The following is a 19328-nucleotide window of genomic DNA, read 5'->3' on the forward strand; positions in this document are numbered from 1 at the left end:
TGTATATCAAGGGAAAACAATCAGTTTATTTCATCTTAGTCATAACTTCTAAAAAATATTACTAAGAACATGTTGCAGTAAATGGAATTAAACATGCACACACACACGCCCAATGGGTATCTTTGGTGGTGGGATTATAGATAATTTTCATTTTCATCTTTATATTATGTGTATTTTCCCAAAGGAGTAAAACTGCACTGTTTTACAATTTTTCACTGCAATTTTTAAAAACAACTTGAGAAGAGATGAGATCTCAGGGGAAGGAGGGACATAGTGAGAGGGCCAGGGGCTGGTTTGAAAACCTGGAAAACTGGGGTTTAAGGAAAAGGCAGAGGAAGATGTCTTGGAGAAGGAACTACCAGAGAGCTGATATTATCAAGAGCACTTTTTCTATTTTAACGGTAAATATCAGAAGTCAATGTATTTTTTATTATAGTTCTAGAATAAATCCGATGTTGGGTAAACTAAATGTTCTGAATGGGGAAGTTAAACGTTTAATAACCTTTTTAAAGGAGGGGGGGGATAAAGCTCTAGTTTAACGTGCACTTTTACTTAAATGTGGTCTTCAAAATATTTTTCTACCCTGTGAGTCAACTGACAGTTTTCCTACAGAATAAAATACTACCTTGCTACACTGGAGGTAAGGTTCCTCTATTTTCACAGAATCTCAGCTTACAATTCAGGAACACATCAACAGACAAGAACAGCTACTATTTATTGAATCTTTACCCAGTACCAGGCACTGTTCTAGGCGTTTCACACACATTAAGCCATTCGGCCCTCACAACACACTGAATCCAGTACTACGGTATTTTACAAAAGAGGAAAGTGAGGTACAAAGACTTGAGCAAAATGCCCATCATCACAGAGCCCGGATTCATACGTTCATTCATTCATCCATGAGGATGGGTTCCAGGTCCTTCACGCTTTAATCTCTATGCTACATGCCACCTCTCTAGATCCTTGACATTCATAAAAGATTTACCTAGAATCCTGAGATTCTCATGTATCAAGATAGCCTAAGACTTCGTAGTGAGTTTATTTACACACGTGGGTGCCTCCAAAGCCTGCCACACGTGCTCACACTGACGGTGTGAAAATATGACTCCACTTACACTGCTCCTTCTCTGACAAATCTGGAATAAATTCTCCAAGCTGACCAAAAGCAATGCAAAAATTATAGATATTTTGGAAGATTTACAAACAAACTAGCTCTCATTCATCCTAAGAGAACTGTTTCAAAACAATTCCAAACAAAAAAAGTAAGTCTGGTTAAAGTGATTCTATTTAAATTGTATTTGTATAAAAAAAAAGTATTTGTAATTAATCCAGCTATAACATTCCTAGGATATACCCAAGAGAAATGAACACATCTTGTCCAGACAAAAACCTATACATAAACATTAGCAGCAGTGTTACTCACTATAGCCAAAAAGTGGAAACAATTCAGATGCCCATGGAGTGATGAATGGATGAACAAAAAGTGGTATATCCATATAAAGGCATATTATTTAAATATAGTACTGTTACATGCTCCAAGATCTACGCACCTTGAAACCATTAATCTAAATGAAAGAAGTTATATATTGTATGATTTTTTTTCATAAGAAATTTCCATGAGAGACAAATCAACAGAAAATGAAAGTAGTGGTTGCCAGGAGATGGAGCAGGGGAGGCAGAGAACAAGGAGTGACTGCTGTGACTGTCACTGTTTCTTGTTGGGGTGATAAAAATATTCTGGAATTAGGTAGGGGTGATACATTCACAACTCCGTGAACACATTAAAAACCACTGAATAATACCTTTGTTTTAAAAGGTGAATTTTATGCTATGTATTCTGTATCTCAATAAAACTGCTATTTTAAAAATGCAACCTTTAGGGATTCCCCTGGTGGTCCAGTGGTTAAGAGTCTGCCTTTGAATGCAGGAGACAGAGGTTCAATCCCTGATCAGGGGTCCAAGATCAAACATGCCTTGGAGCAACTAAGCCTTTGCACCGTAGCCACAGAAGTCTGTATGCTGCAGCTAAGACTCGTGGCAGCCAAAGGAAGAAAATCAAAATTAAAAAAAAAAGTGCAACTTTTAAAATGTTTTTATATTTTTAAATGCAACTTTTATTCAATATTAGTTGAAAATAATTCAGCAATTCACATGTCCAATAAATGTTAGCTCTTACTGTTACTATTTTTAAAAATCATTCAGCAATCAAAAAACATTTGAGTAATGTAACTTAGTATCTAGAAAAATACATAAAAGAATTTGATATATACCAGTAGACAAAACAATTAAAACATTATCTTTAGCTATATGCACTTTAACTCCATCTGTATGATTTTACTTTCAATCTTTTCAAGTGCATTCTGTAAGTTTTTTCTTTTTAAGAAATGTTCTACCTCCTGAGGGTTATCATTTTAAAGGACTGAAAGCATGAAAAAAAAATAGAAAAATAAGGGTCAGTGCTAAGCTAGTGCTAAATTATGAAGATGAGGCTCTAAGTGCCACAAGCAGGCATTCAGAGGAGAGAGATCAAGGTGATCATCAGAACTCTGGCAGGACTTCTAGGAAGAGATCCTCAGAGTGCGCTAAGGAGCAGGGAACGAGGGATCTACCCAGTGCAAAGACGGTATCTGCTAGGATCTGCTCCTGTCTTTGTTACGCAGACTATTGGTCTCCCATTACCCCCACCACCTTCTCACCCCCCACATCCCCACTCCAAGAATCTGCAGTCACAGGGAGGACGCAGTGTCCTGAAGAGGAAGAAACGGTGGACCTGAGGAAAGAAACCAGAGCTCCTGGCCTTAGTATCCCCAGTCCTGTTGCACACACACATTTCAATACCCAGCTCCACTTCCACTCATACCCCAGCAGAGTTCTGGGCCTGGGTGGTACACAAGACCATCTATCCCTGCATACCTTGGACATACCTCTCTACCACTCACAGATCACGTCGTCCAACTTTGTAATAACTCTCTGGGGCCCTCATTTTCTTTAATTCTCATGTTTAACCTCTTCAAGTACTGATACCTGCAAACAGATCTTATTAATTCCTCTTATAATCCTGAATACCTGTTGCTATTGAAAACGCTGCCATTCTTACAGAGGCCTATCTGATGAAGTCCTCTGTCTACACTTCTGATGCTGTCCAGGCTTGGAGAATTCTGAAGTACCTCCTGGACTAATGTTTCCACATCCAGGGCTATAAAACCCATCCACATCCCCACCAGTTATCTGCCTTCTTTCAATCAGAACAGAGGCAACGCTAAATTTCCTGACATTCCACTGAAATCATATCCACTTGTTTCTATATCTTCTGACTGATCCTCAATAACCACAAGTGAAATAGATCTGAAATAGACTGGAGAGAAAAGAAAGGGCTTCCGGTGTCACCTCTCCATTAATTTTCTCAATTTGCAGAGGGGGAAGAGCTGGCTAAATCAGCGATTTAATAGTATCCGTGATTTAATGTGCTTTTGTTTCACGCTCCTTGCATAGTGCTGATAGGAATATAGCACATCCCTCGGGTGGTCCAGAAATGAAAAATGACTGAGGACCACTGATCTAGCCCAATCCTTACCCAACAGATGAGGGAGAGAGGAAAAATGCTGTAGCCCGGTTCTCTAACTACCGCCCAACAGTTTCTTATTCATATACTCAGGCTCTTGCTAGAGGAGGTTACTTAAGACTGCCCACACTTGAAAGTCAGTGCCCTGGTTTATGCTACTCCCTCCCTGCCTCTGTCCATCCTCACTAGCTACATGTCCATCCACGCTGGCCACATCCCCATCCTCACTAGCCACATGCCCATCCCAGAAGCAGACATCCATACCAACTCCCCCATATAGCTTATGAGCCCGCCCTCCTTTAACTCTCCACAGTACTTTGTATCTATCTCACTTGTAGCAATCAGGAATCCCAAGCATACTGAAAAGATATTTGCTTGAAACTGGTGGGAATAAATATCGTCGAACGGGTAACAAATTCTTCTTCAGATAAATCGACAGTGCATTCATGGCACCTGTGCCACCCATCTCAACTGTCACAATCTTAGAGGACATAAATCACTAATTCTCCCAGGACAACACCAGGGCTTCTATTTTCTGAAGTCACCAGAAGTTCCGAATTTCAAAATTAACAGCTAAGTATTCTCATAAGTCCCACACAAATTAAATGCAAGAACGGCTCTGTTTTAAAGTCTGACTTCACTTTCTTGAATCAGCAAACACTTGATTTCAAGCTACTGTCAGAATTTTACCAAATGCCTATGCAAAACATTTTCTATACAATTCTTCTCAATGTACCTCAAAAGTATGTCATAAAACCTACTGTCTGAAATAATTCTAACTTTTAACAATAAAAATACTAAAAGCCTTATGCAACCAAATGCTTTAAACTTAAGCAAAACTAGATGATTTCAAATTTTTATTAACAAGTTGCCATCCCTATAGTAACGTCTTTCATGTGAGGACCTTACATACCCATTTAAATTTTTTCTTCATTAAGAAGAAAACATTTCACCACCACTGAAAACTTGTTTAAATCTTTGGTTTTAGAAAACTAATCTAGTAACATCAATCAATGTCCTTGCATCAACAGGTATATTACCTACGAAGTACTCAATATATGAACAGATGAATGAGTAATTTCTTATACTAAGTATATAAGTATATCAAGTATAATTTCTTATTCTTATGTTGGTACTTAAGTCAACATTCTAGTTTACAAGACTTAATCAACTTACTCTAAATTACCAGGAAAGTATATTCCTCTTTTCAGTCTTGACAACATAGGTGGATTCGAATCCACCAAATGTATTTATTTATGAACTTCTGGGATATCTTAAACCAGTTCTAGACCATTTTTCCTTCCAAAGCATATACACACATATACACATTTATCTAGAAGTACACCGAATAAAACAAATGAAACAAGGGCTTAGCCTAAACAACTCACTATCATGAATTGTTATTCCAGGCAAGTGGACATATTCTAAAAGTTCAGGATGTAAAATGTATCATCTCTTTCACCATAATCTTGAGAAATAATGTTTCAAAAGTAAAACATCTAACAAGTTAACACCACATCTAATAAAGAAAGGAAAATGCCTGGCAAGCAATATGAAACAGCAGCTCAAAACACACTAACTCTGCTACTATAAACTGGTCAAACTATCAAAATCTAATTAGGCCAATTTTTTAGCTTCCCACATCCAAAATATTTAGGAATCATGGTACCCACTGGAGAATCAGCACAACTTCATCTATTACAAGTTCTCACCTACCAACAATCATTTGTCCAACCAACCTTCGATGAGCACCTGCAGTGTGCTCGAGGCACTGCTCTAGGGACTACAGGAGCTGGAAGATTAGTATAAGGATATATAACCCTTAATTTCACATCAAGGTGAAGCATACACAAGGTAGACTATGAATGTCATTGGAAAAAACAAAATATCATGGAAGTACTTAAAGATATAAGGATCTTTTTAAAAAAGGAAACCTAACCACAAAATTGTAGTTTAACAGCATATACACCACTCTCAACCCTAAATATTACTTGCTAAGCCTTCAAAGAGGAGTTAAAGTTAGCTGAACCACCCTGCCAAAACGCCTTAGCTCTGTCTAATCTGAGAAAACTTCCTCCAATAGTATAATTTACTCTCCACAAGTCTTTCAGTTCTGGGCTCCTGGTAGAAAAGACCACATGTGATTTCAGAAGGTAGAAATCATTACTATAAAAGATGCACTAAAAGTAAGTTGGCAAGAATGATGTGTAGTCCTTTCCACATACAAGACATACACACTTGACATCTGATTGATTCTCTTCATTCTCCTGCCAGCTCTCACTCACTCCACCCCAAAGACAGGCAGATATTACTGTCAGGCAAAAGAAATTACCTTTTTCCTTTGCTGGGAGGACAAGCTAAATGGGCTTACATCTGACTTAATACTCATACTCCTCCAATGAGTATTTAAACACTTATTAAAAAAAAAAAAAAAAGGCACATTTACATTTAACCACTTCTCCTATTCCAGTCTCTCTTTTTTTTTTTGTCTTTGTTGAAGTTTTTATTTGAGGGCTGGTCCAGTCTCTTTTGAAAACAAGTGACACACCTTTATCACTGTAAGACTCTATTCCTTCATGAACTTTAATTCGGAAATGCTCTGAAAACTGGATTCTAATTTAGTTCAGATTTTAAAAAAATACAAAGGAAAAGACCTTGTAGGTTACTGCTATAAATTATGATTTTTTTTCACAATTCAGTAAACTGCAACTACGAATTTAAAACACAGCAGCCATTGTGTGTATGTGTGTTTTTTAAATAAACAAAATGTATCTCAGCACCAGCGTAGAGAAGCTCTGTGAGAAAACAGGAGTCACCATGGAGAAATCAGGGAGGACTTATTACCCTCAGAAACAGAATGAAAAGAAAAAGTCATTTTGCATTAAATTTCCCTATACTTCTGTTGTGTGACTTGGAAGTTGGTCCAAAAGTTCATCTTCAGCAATTACGTCTGCATGATCAACCATACGTCTCTGCAACAGGTGACAGGAAACTGCATTTCTCAGGCAAAGGGATCAAATTAGTTAAGACGCAAGTTCCTGCGGTCTCTTATTTTGCATTTTACCAAAATGATATTGGAATCAGATAAAATAGCAAATTTGTTTTGGTTTTCTTTGGTTTTTCTTCTTTGCTTTTTAATCAGCCATTCACCAGCAACTGTTGCACAAGCCCATCAGCACTCAAGAATAAAAACACACACAGGACCAGATAAGGCTCCCCTACTAACCCAACTGATCCATTTCTTTAAGACAGTTTTAAAACCACACAGCTCGGGGTGTGAAGAGAAGCATGTTGTGTGTGTGTGTGTTTGTATGGCACAATCTGTCTGAGTCCTCCATTCCCTTTTTTTAGGAACCGATTATAGACGAAAAGTCTAAAAGAAACCACATTAGAAATGCAAAGAGGTTTGCAAAAACAAGAAGCTTCTTTCATTCCAAAAAACCAAACCAAAACAAGGGAAGAAAAATGAATGCAATGGATATGTGTGTGCCAAAGTTTCAACTATGCCCGGTGGAGACACTGCACTGGCACACATTTTTAAGAGGAAAAAGAGGGGGTTGAGGGGAGAGAGCGAGCGAGCGAGCGAGCGTGTGGCCTGCGAACTGCAACAATGCAATCTCCATTTTGAACAATGCGCCTCTTTCCTCTTGTAAATCTAGTTTTTTGCCACTTGATGGGCCGTCGCATTTCCCCTCCGTTTGGGGACTGGGGGGAGGTGGGGGTGGGGGGAGACCAGAGAGGGAGTGAGCCAGGGGGAGGGAGGGGGGAGGAGGTGGGGAAGAAGTCTACAGCAACCGGGCTGGGTGGGTACCTGGAGTGCTGCTGTAGGTGCTATGGCTCCTGAAGCTGCTTTCCGTACAGTAACTGGCGTCGTCGTCGTCGTCGTCTTCCATCTCCTCCGGATAGTCGGAGTCATCGTCGTCCTCCTCCATCTCATCCTCCTCCTCGTCCTCGGAATCCTGGGTCTCCTCGGCGTCGCCGTCCTCCTCCTCCTCCTCCTCCTCCGAGACCATGTCCTCCTCCTCCTCCTCCTCTTCGCTCTCGTGGTCATCGTACACCACTTTGTTGACGGCCCTCCGGGCCGGGGTGGTCCGGGCCAGGTGGCCGCCGCCGCCCCCGCCCCCTGTCCTGCCGCCCCCGCCTCCTCGCCCCCCCCGGCCCGGGGCGCTGGTGCTGGGGGGGGCCGGCGGCGGCGGCGGCGGCGGCGGCGGCTTCCTCCGGCTACTGCTGCCCCCCCTGGGCGAGCTCAGCCGCGTCTTGGGCGCCACCTCAGCCTGGGCGGCGGCCCACCTGCCCCGGCTGCTGCCGCGGTGCCGCGAGCGGAGCCCCCCGATGGGTCCGGACGTGGGCGGCGGCGGCGGCGGCGGCGGCGGGGCCGGGGCGCAGCGCTCCGCAGCGGGAGCCGCGGGCTGCTTGGGCGGCCTGCCCCGCCGGCCCCTCATGTCGGAGCTGAGGCGGGGGGGAGAAGGGAAAGCAGAGGGGGGAGGGGCGGGCGGAGGGGTGGCGGTGGGGGGCGCCGGGGCCGGGTGGGGAGGCCCGCGGGGCCGGGCGGGAGGGGCCCGGCCGGCGGAAGCGGGTGGAGGGAGAAGGCTCAATCCGAATTGCTGGGGCCCCACTCCGGATCGCCTTCAGCCGCCATCTTGTTTCTTCCCTCTCGCTCGGTGACTGGGGGAACCGACAGCGGCCGCAGGCCCGGAGCGCGGTCACGTGAGCTGCGCCGCCGACGAGCCTGGGACGGAGCGAGGCCGCGCGGCGGCCGCTAGGGGGAGTGCGGGAGCGCCGGGTCGGGGGCGGGGAGCCCGGGGCGCCTCCGCGCGGCTTGGCTAGACCGCGGCCGCCGGCGGCTGTGAGGAGAGGGGCGCTCCCTCGCGAAGTGCCCCGTGTCGAAGGCCTCGGGAGTCTAAACTCACGAGGCCTCCTTCCCGCGTGTCCTCTTCCCCGGCTAGGAGACGAGGGCAGGGAAGCCCCAAATTTGTCCCCGTCTTGTCCCCTTGGGGGAAATGATGCTGAGAGAGCCAGAGGGTATCGCGCCGCGGCGGGGCGGGGCGAGGGGCTGTGCAACTCCAGCGACAGAAGGGACAAGGTGAGAGCCAGCAACGGAGGAAGTTACCTGGGGACTGTGAGACGAGCCCCCAGAACTGTGAAACTCCGAACGCTTGGCTCGTGACGGTCCAGGAATTGATCCCAATGACAGCTGCTGGGGTGGGGAGGGGTTGGAGGGGGCGCTGTGCTAGAAGCCCCGCCCTAAGCTGCCAGACCCTGAGGGAGGGTCGCTCTGAGACTCGGGATAAAATCCCCTCCCAAAAAGCCTTTGATAAACTTCAGAAAGCAACTATATTCCAGCCTCCTCCACCTTTGCCAGTGTCCCAGCTAGAAACTCGACCACCTCAGAAAGAGCTTTCTAATTTCTTCCTTGCTGTAGAAAGGATAACTTCTGTCCTTATACCTACTTTAAAATGTTGGATGTTTGAGTTATAGGGAGATAATTTTAATCTCTACCTGACAAGTAACAAAGTCTCGGCTAAACCCAGGGGACGAATCATGAGGATGAAATTTTAGGCATCCCGGGACCAAAGCTGGGCTTCTCTCGTAGCTCAGTTGGTAAAGACTGCCCGCAATGCAGGAGACCCGGGTTTGATCCCTGGGTCGGGAAGACTCCCCTGGAGAAGGAAATGGCAACCCACTCCAGTATTCTTGCCTGGAGAAACCCATGGACAGAGGAGCCGGGCAGGTTACAGGCCATGGGCTCACAAAGAGCTTGACACGACTTAGCGACTAAAACCACCACCCACCAGGGACCAAAACAGGGAGACAACTCGCAGTGGTCTGGGGCTAAGACCCAGACTGTATTTTATAATGTATTAATATTTATTGAAACATGTGACCACAAAGAAGTGATTTGTGTTAACAGGATTTGTGTTAACAGTTAACAGGATTCTGTCCACCAAGTGAATTATTACAGTGGAGTTAGAAGGATAGAATGCATACGTGAAATGAAAATGAACATACAAGCATTAATGGCCAAATTCACTTATTCAATTTATTAATAGTTCCATTGAGCGACAAGGGTGGCAAACTTATATGCCTTCAGGAACCAGGTAATTAATGAAAGTAAATCAAGTAAGCAAGGTGTGGATTTTTCACAGATGGAAGTGCCTTTGTTTGAAGAGGGCAGCTTTGGGAATGTGGCCTGAAATGGTCAGATCTTCAGATTTTTTTAAGAGAAGCTACACATGTGCATTGCACACGAATCTTTTGGTTTTTAACTGTTGACAACTGTCAATGAAAAAGATATACTTCAGATTAATCAAAATGAATGCAGTTCATCTATAGCCCAGAACCTACAAGTCTGCAACCTGTATCCTGTACTATGTAAAGTACAGTGCTAGGACTAGAGAAAGCCACAGGAAAGCAAGGAAGATTCAGCACAATCAAAAATAAAGACTACATTTGTAAAATAAATAAGTACAGTGCTAGGGGCTTTCCCGGTGGTACAGTGGATGAGAATCCCCCTGCTAATGCAGAGGACATGGGTTCAATCCCTGGTCTAGGAAGATTCTAGAAGCCACGGTACAGCTAAGCCCATGCACCAAAACTACTGAGCCCACATGCTGCAATTAATGAAGCCCCTCTGCCTAGCTCCACAAGAGAAGCCACTGTAATGAGAAGCCCGTGAGCTGAAATGAAGAGTAGCCCCCACTTACCACAGCTAGAGAACGTCAAAATAAATTATTAAAAAAAAATACAGGGGACACAGGTCTATGGCTGGTCCAGGAAGATCTCATGCCTTGGGGCTCCTAAGCCCGTGCACCACAACTGCTGAGGCCCGGGCACCCTAGGGCCCGTGCTCTGCAACAAGAGAAGTCACCACAATGAGAAGCCCACACACCACAACTAGAGAGAAGCCCCCGCTCTTGCAGCAACCAAGACCCAGCACAGCCAAAAATAAATTTTTTTTTAAGTACAATGCTAGGTACTTAAATACAAAGATATTTAAAATGGTGACAGCCTTCAGAGTCTACAATCTAATTGCAGAGGGAACGTATTTTAAGATAGATTCTCATTATTATAAGTGATCTAGAGATGATGTAAAGTATATGGGAGAAGGCGTGTCGGTTGTATGAAATACTATGCCATTTTATATAAAGACTTGAGCATGCTTGGATTTTGTTATTTGGGGGGAGAGCTGTCCTAGAACCAATTTCCTGAGGATACCCAGGGACTATTGTAAATAGAATCCTAGCTCTCAGGCTCTTAGCTTCCAGCTGCTTCAGTAGGCATGCATTCTCTGTTATTCCACGGTTTCCTAAAGTCAGATGCTTCTGGTTGTTGGGGTTCACAGTGGGGTCAGTGAATCTGATCAGACAGCCATTTTCTTACTTCACTGTAAAGTTAGTTCCTTAGTCAGATGCTGTTATGGACTAAATGTCTGTGTCTCCACAAAATTCGCAAGGTGAAATCCTCCCCGCGAGTGTGATATATTAGGATATGGTGTCTTTGAGAGGTAATTGGGATTAGGCGAGACTGTGAGGGTGGAGCCCTCATGAATGGGAATATTGCCCTCATAAGATTATGATAGAGCCTGCTTCCCATCTCTGCTCTGTGTGTGAGCAGAGCATCTCACACACCATCTCTGCGTGTGAGGATATAATGAGAAACAGGTAGTCTGCAGACTGAAAGGGGGCTCTCGCTAGAACCCAAACACACTGGCATCCTGATCCCAGACTTCCTGCTTCCAGATAGTGAGAAATAGATTTCTGTGGTTAATAAGCCACCCAGCCTATGGTAATTTGTGATAACAGTCTGAACTAAGACAGATGCCATAATGTATAAGATACCATGGTGGTGAATAAGGTATTCAGTAAACCCATTTAAGACGAGGATGGTAAAAGCATAGCTGGTAGGGGGGAAAAAAAGAAATTCAGTGTAGACCCCTTTCCAATGAGGTTGACTCACTGTACCTACCATGATAGAATTAATACATGATAGTGATTCCTTCTATTAATAAAACGGGCATTCTGCAGTGGGAACGGTCAGATACTCCTTGTCGAGAAGCATGTGATGAGCTCGTGACTCCAATAAGCAGGCTAGGGTTGACTAGGAAAGAGCTTCATCCACCTGATCAGTCATCTTGTTCACTAATTTATTAGGGCTTCTTTAGCAGTGGAGACATTTTGATAAATATTCATATAGGATGCAATTACTCTCACTTCCTAAGTCTATTTTAAAAGGTTTATCTATGTCTATATCCTCTCTCCCAGACTGCCTTGTCACCAGCCTAAGTCCCTACCCACCGGGCCCATGAATTGGTGTAGTCTTTCTCAAGGAAAAGAGAACCCAAGAGTACAGCTCACAGCTTATGCCACTTCCAGGACCATTTTCAAGACCACCTCCAACTGCAGCTAGAACACTTTAGCAGTCCACTCCCAGCTGATACCATCTGTTACACCAAGTTCAAATGTCTTGCTTAGTCACCTAGTCACGGGAGTTTCCATAAAGCCATGGATGTGACTTGAGAGAGGAGCGGTGGTAAAATGGGAATACAGGAATATCTCATTTTATCATGCTTCACTTTACCATGCTTTGCAGTATAGATACTGTTTTTACAAATTGAAGGCCAATGTGGCAAGTAGCTGGTATGTCAGCTCCCACAAAGTGGGCTAATTCCATCTGAGAGGGACTGTAGGTTGGGTGAGATACAACACAGAGAAGTGAACGTGCTTTAACTTGGACTTGGGTAACTTGGAGAATGATGTATTACAGACCTGCAGTTAAGACTCAGAAAGTCAGCCCAGGAGCTGGTTTAGGAAGGAAGACATTAGCTCTGTGACCTTATACAAGTCACCCTGACTGGGCCCCAGTTTCCTCATATACAAGTTAAGGGGGCTGGATTAGATCTGTGCTTTACAACCCTTTCACATTACAGCACCCACTGAAAATTAGAAGGGCTTAATGAGTGTGATAAAATATTATAATGAAAATTGAAAATATAGCATTCACAAGTGAAAGTCGCTCAGTTGTGTCCGACTCTTTTCGACCCCATTTACTATACAGTCCATGGAATTCTCCAGGCCAGAATACTGGAGTGGGGAGCCTTTCCCTTCTCCAGGGGATCTTCCCAACCCAGGGATGAAACCCAAGTCTCCCGCATTGCAGGCAGATTCTTTACTAGCTGAGCCACAAGAGAAGCCCAAGAATACTGGAGAAAACAATAAATAGAGAATTTGTTAACACTTTACAAAAAAATATTTTTGTTAAATGAGAAACTTGAATCCTGGTATCTAATTTCATATTCTCAGCTTTGTGTTTTAAATAGCTCATTCCTGGTTGAGACTCTTGAACAGTGATCTCATTAAATGACAAGAAACTGCAGCAGTAGGTGATACAAAGAAATTTAAACCATCTTCTATAACCACTCATTTCCAACAGTAGAAATTATATTGAAGTTATGTTTAATGCTCTCCCTTTTCTTTAATTGACAAACGTGCTGATAAAATTTCTTGTGGATTTTCGATCCAATCAGACTTGTTCATAGCTAGTATTTCAAAACAATGATGAAGCCCCCACTTACAGGACACAGACACTTTTACAATAGTCACTTCACAGTTTGGACATCATTTGTGGCACATCAGCCACAAATAGACAAAATTATCCAACATAGAAATATGTGAAGATGGAGTTTCTGAGCTGTGAGCACCAAAATCCCCACCACACACACTCACTTACTCACAGCTTCCTACCTGCCAGATTGCTTCTTGGGGACCTGAGACACGAACTCCTCCAGCATCTCTATCTAGGTAATGATGTGCCCTGCATCTGGCCATCAATGATGGCCTCTTGCTCAGTCTCAGAAACAACCCCCGCCCCCACCCGCCAGCCCCATGTAACACCATCAGAGGATGAGGCTGTAGTGAACAGGAGTCCAGAGGCTCCAGTCACTGTAGGGACTGGGAGGATGAACATCCCCGTCCCCCACCATCCAGACCTCATTCACTGTGCACTGGTGTGTGTCATAGCTCCCTGGTTCAGCAGGTCTGGATTAGACCTTCTCTATGGTTCTTTCCAATGCTAGCATCTATGATTATGATCCTGTGATGCTTCTTATTTAGGAGGCTGGATTTGGCTTACTGGTGGGAAAATGAGGTGGAAATATCTCGGAGACAGTTTGAAATGTGGACCCAAGCTCTCGCGAGGTTGAAACTGGAGGTATAATTTGGGAGCCAGCCTCACTGAGATGAAAACAGCTTCCCCAAGGATAAATTAAACTATGAAAGACAGGGCAGAGAAAAAAAAGAACACCTCATATAGACCTTGGAAAATCATTTGCATTTCAGAGATGGAAGAGAAGTCTATTCGATGATGTAGCAAATGTTCAGTCAGTACCAGCTTTGGAGTGAGGCATAGCCAAATGGAAGCTAAGTGCTGATTGAGGACTGTGTCCCAGACTTGCGAACCTCAAATCTAACTTTTCCTTGACTGCGTTGACCACTCTCCTCGGTTTCTTTTGTGGACTCATCTCCTTCCACCTCCTGGCTCCAATGGCATTATCCTCAGGCTTCTGTCCTACTTACACATTGCCTGGACACTCTCCCTGACTTCTGTGACTTCAGTCGCCACCCAAGAAGCTCATGTTTTCCAAGCCATCATCTCTTGTCCAACTTGTGCTCTGATCACCTCAAGCGATCATTTGATTAGTTTACTTACTTCCCTAGTACCAGAGATAAAAATCCTCTGAATTTAAACACAAATATTCTGCTCACTGTCAGTCCTCATTTAAGGAGGAACACAGCCTGGCTCCAGCTGAGAAAACAAATGTCATTTGGGCACCTAAATAAAACGCTTGCACCTTTGGAAGTATTCTGGGCATTGAGTTGGGGTCACCAAAGTGGGATCACCAACAAGATGGGGTCACAAACTTATCCCAATTTGCCAAGGACTTTCCCAATTTTAACACTTAAGAGTCTTGCATCCCAGGAAATCTCTCAGGTCCAGGCAAACCTGGTGGTTGGTACCCCCACCCCACCATGGAGGTATGCCCACTGTAAACAGAGACGGTCTGGAAAGAATGACTGGGTCTATAAGTATAGACATCTTATGAATACTGGAGTGGCTGGGGAAAGCAGACCTGGTCTAGCTACTCCCTAGGGCCCCTAGGACATTTGCAAAGGTCTGCAGGAGCAGGTGGGGGCAATGAGGCAGAGAAATTTGGGTACGAGTTAAACCCACAAGCTGGAGATGCCAGGGGACTTTTGGAATATAATTACATAGCCAAGATGACACCACATACACAATTTGTCTTTTTTTTTTTTTTTTGCCATGCAACTTGTGGGATCTTGGCTCCCTGACCAAGGGATCAAACCTGTGCCCCCTGAAGGGGAGGCACAGAGTTTTAACCACTGGGCCTCCAGGGCAGTCCCTGTCTAGGGCTTTTGTATCTGTAATTCTACAGTACACTTTCACAGTTTAATGGCTTCGTAATATTCCAAGAAGATTCTGAATTTTCTTCCATTTTTTTCCTATTACAAATAACACTTCGTGAATGTCTTTGTGCTAAAAGGGTTTTCTGTATTAAAATGTTTTTCAATAGTAACTTAAAATTATCATTGATGGAACATATACATTTTGAGATATTATCTCGTTTAATCCTCTATATTAAAGCACCTCTGTGGAGCAGATATTCTTTTCCTTAAGTAGGAATTGGAGCCCAGAGGCTGTGTCATTTGCCCACAGCCAGTGCATGATGAAGCCAGGACGCGAAGCCAGCACCACTCTACATCTTTTTTAATATGCTGCTGATGAATTTTGATTAGTTCAGGGCCACACTGTTGCTTGCCTAGGTGTGCTGCACCGAGCCTCCTGAGCCTTGCGTGTGTATCTCTTTATTTCTGGTTGTATGCGTTGCCCAAGTCATCACGTGTGTCTCTCCTTTGCATTTCTCCCACTGTGTTGATTTAATATTTACTTGTTTACACATTTGTTCCACCTGCAAGCGGGGGAAGCACACCCCGAGGGTAGAAATGCACTTATGTATCTCCTCCCAACGTACCCAAGCAGAATGGAGTAGAGACGAGAGATTTGTTGTTGAATGTGCAGGAGGAGAATCAGTTGTAGTTTAAGAGTGAAGGATTATTACAGGATTGAAGGGACTGGAACATCTTGATGGGTGAGGACTGGTGGTCTTGTATGTGCTCAGGGAAGGTGACGTCTCAGGGGCTGGGAGGGAGGGAGGAAGGATTTGATCCAGGCAGACTAGCTAACTGGACTCCGGGAACAAGGAAAGCAAATCTAGGGATGTGAGAAGGTCCACGGATGCCTTAACTTACTCAGTATTTACAGAGCACCTACTGTATGCCTGAAGTATACGCAGTACTACTTTGGGTGGGGTGGAAAAGGCTTCTGCGGGGAGGCAACATTTTAGTTCTAATCTGAACACTAAAGAAGCCATCTGCTGAAGATCCGAAGAATGTTCTGGACAGAGTCTACCCAGCATGTTGGGGAAACAGTAACAAGACTAAATGTGTAGGGGCAACTCTAATCTGGGGCAGGTTTCTTGATCTCTATTTGTCATAGGTAAAATGGGGATGATAACCCCACTGTACCCATCTCAGGGTGGTTATGAGTATTAAATAAAAGAATGCACACGAGGAGCCCAGTACAGTGCCTACAACTTGGCAAACAATGAAGCTTAGGGATAATAGTAATCGTTATGATCCTATAATTATTTATTATTCTGTTAATAGAAGAACACTGAGAAGTGCATGCAAAGTCACGCAGAATCGTCCAGTGTTAATACTCAGGAGTCGGTCGGGCCTGGATTCAGCCCTGAGGCCACGACATAACAGTGTAATTTGCATTTTCTTTTACTTCTCTAAGCTGTAGTTTTCTCAGCTGTGAAACAAAAATAGTACTTATTGCATAGGATGGTTTAAGGACTAAATGAAAAAAATACACACAAAGCATTTAATACAGGGCCTGGTCACATGAGTTCCCAGAAAGTCTGTTTTTGATTATTATCACTGAAGTACACGGAGGTTGACTCTCTCTCATCCCATCATCTCCCAAGGAAGAACTCTGTAGTTTACATCAGCCCTGTGCCCTTCTCTGACTTAACCCATAAAATCTTTTACCTAAGTGAATAATCTCCTGTTTGCAGTAACAATGCCTTGGATAGGTTTTGTTCTTTACATTCAATGCACTTATTTTGTTAGTCATTTTATTAGTTATACGAGAAAAGAATTAATATGTTCTGATCAAATCAGCAATCCTAAAGAAATCAACCCTGAATATTCATTGGAAGGACTGTTGCTGAAGCTGAAGCTCTAGTACTTTGACCACCTGATGCAAAGAGCTGACTCATTAGAAAATACCCTGATGCTGGGAAAAGATAGAAGGCAAAAGGAGAAGGGGGTGGCAGAGGATGAGATGGTTAGATAGTATCACCAGCTCAGTGGACATGAATCTGAGCAAACACTGGGAGATGGTAGAGGACAGAGAAGCCTGGTGGGGTACAGTCCATGGGGCTGCAGGGTCAGGCACGACTTAGCAACTGAACAACCACAACACAACCTGATTTAAACAAAACATTATAAAATTCAAATCTAAATCACAATGAGATCCACTAGGATGGCTGAAATTTTTATTTAAAAAAAAAGGAAAACAACAAGTATTGGTGGATGTGGGAAAATTAGAACCCTTATATATTGTTGGTGAGAGTGTAAAAAGGTGCAACCCTGTGAAAAGACATTGGCAGCTCCTCAGAAGGTTAAACGTGAGTTGCCATATGACCCGGCAATTTGACCCCTAGGTCTATAGCCAAGAGGACTGAAAACATGTTCATGCAAAAACATGTACACAGATGTTTGTAGTCAAACATAATTGTCCAAAAGTAAAAATAACCCAATGTCCATCAGCTAATGAATGGATATATCCATACAATGGAACATTAGTCAGTCTTTTAAAGGAAGGAAATGCTGACAAATGCTGCAACATGGATGAACTTTGAAGACGTGCCACGTGAAACAAGCCAGACACAAAAGGATAACTGCTATTCAGTTTCCTAGAACAGTCGGATTCGTAGAGACAGAAAGTGGGATGGTGGTTGTCAGGGTCTATAGGAGGAGCAAAATTGAAAGTTAGTGTCTCGTGGGGACAGAGCTCCAGTTTGTAACGATAATAAAGCTCTAGAGAGAGACGGGGATGATGATCGCACAACTGTGTGAATGTACTTAATGCCAATGAACTCTTCAGTTGAAAGATGGTTAAAATGGTTGGGGACTTCCCTGGTAGTCCAGTGGCCAAGACTCTATGCTCCCAATGCAGGGGGACCAGGTTCAATCTCTGGTTGGAGATTAAGATCCCACATGCTGCATAACTCAGCCAAAAAAAATTTTTAAAAAGTGTTTTTTTTTAATGATTTATTTTTGGCTCTGCTGGGTCTTAGTTGCTGCGAGGGCTTTTCTCGAGTCGCGGTGCATGGGCTTCTCACTGAGGTGGCTTCTCTTGTTGTGGAGCACGGGCCCTAGGGTGCGTGGGCTTCAGAAGCTGCGGCTCCCCGGCTCTAGAGCACAGGCTCAGCAGTTGTGGCTCATGGGCTTAGCTGCTCTGAGGCATGTGGGATCTGCCTGAATCAGGGATCAAACCTGTGTCTCATGCACTGGCATGCAGATTCCTTCCCACTGAGCCACCAGGGAAGCCTCTGTGAATTTTTTTAAAGTAAATAATTGGTACAAGGAATGGGAAACAATATGTATAGATAATGCTTTGTCTTCTTTAATTAGTTCTCCTTACCCTTTCAGCAACAAAGTTACTCTCAGTGGATACTATTATTATCAATTAGTAAGGTTTCTAGTCCCTTTTCTAACATTTACCTATGTACAGCTCCAGAGAAAATATGCAAGGTTAATTTTTATACTCTAAATTTTTTCTTTTAGTGTATCTGTGGTTCCACAACTTCCTTTTTTCCCTCCCCTCTATGGACTTTCCTTCTGCCTCATTTGGACTCTGCTTAAATTGACCTAGTTTTCTCTTTAATCAAATCTTCAGGAACCAATTCATTACCATTAAAATGATCTAACAAGCTTTATTTCGATCATTGCTAAAAATTCTTTTTTATTTTTGGATAACGCAATCACAAAGAATGTTACTTGACCAGTAAAAGACAACGCTTCTGAATAAAATTTGAAAAACATATGCCAGCAGGCTTACCTGATGATAAAGATGATTGCAGCTGAAAGCTGCATCTGCCAGACAATGGTTTTAGATTTTCTGTGCTCCCTGAAAGCCGTGAAAAATGTATCACCCGGCATCTTGATAAAGAAATCAATTACCTACCTCATTCTGAAGGAAGAGAAAGAGAGGATTAAAAAACAACAACAACCCAAAACGGTAAGAATAAAACAAACTGGGAAGAGACATATGTTTCAAGGTAGCATTGCATTTCCTGAAAATAGCTTTTATGCGTTCAGATATTCAGGGTGATTTTTATTCCTTTATTCCTGAGTCCTCGGAAGTCACTGGAAACATTTATCCTCGAAGCAGCTAGCTACCAACCTTCAACCACACCCAATGTCATTTTTCTTAGCTTGTCAGGACAGTTATCCAGAGTTGCCTCTGCCCTTCCCCACCACAGGCATCCCATTCAAGAATTCACAGCCCCTGCTGGCCTGGCAGTAGAAAATGAATTTAGTTTGCAGGAGAAAGCTACACATGATTTTTTTTTTTCCTGAACTGGGTTTCTATCATAGGAGTTACTCCTTTTGCCCCTCAC

General features: G+C 43.4%; 1 protein-coding gene across 2 annotated transcripts in view; it reads right to left on the minus strand.

Moving 5' to 3' along the window:
* Positions 1 to 8019, minus strand: part of BPTF (bromodomain PHD finger transcription factor) — a 134666-nt gene extending 126647 nt beyond the window's left edge. For both annotated transcript variants that reach the window (XM_027517714.1, XM_027517715.1), the window contains exon 1: positions 7374 to 8019. In XM_027517714.1, the coding sequence (XP_027373515.1) occupies positions 7374 to 8004 (631 nt within the window). In that variant the 5' untranslated portion in view covers positions 8005 to 8019. The remainder of the gene's footprint in view (positions 1 to 7373) is intronic.
* Between the last annotated feature and the right edge of the window lie 11309 nt (positions 8020 to 19328).

Source organism: Bos indicus x Bos taurus, chromosome 19 (genome assembly GCF_003369695.1).
Source record: "Bos indicus x Bos taurus breed Angus x Brahman F1 hybrid chromosome 19, Bos_hybrid_MaternalHap_v2.0, whole genome shotgun sequence".
NCBI lineage: Eukaryota > Metazoa > Chordata > Mammalia > Artiodactyla > Bovidae > Bos > Bos indicus x Bos taurus.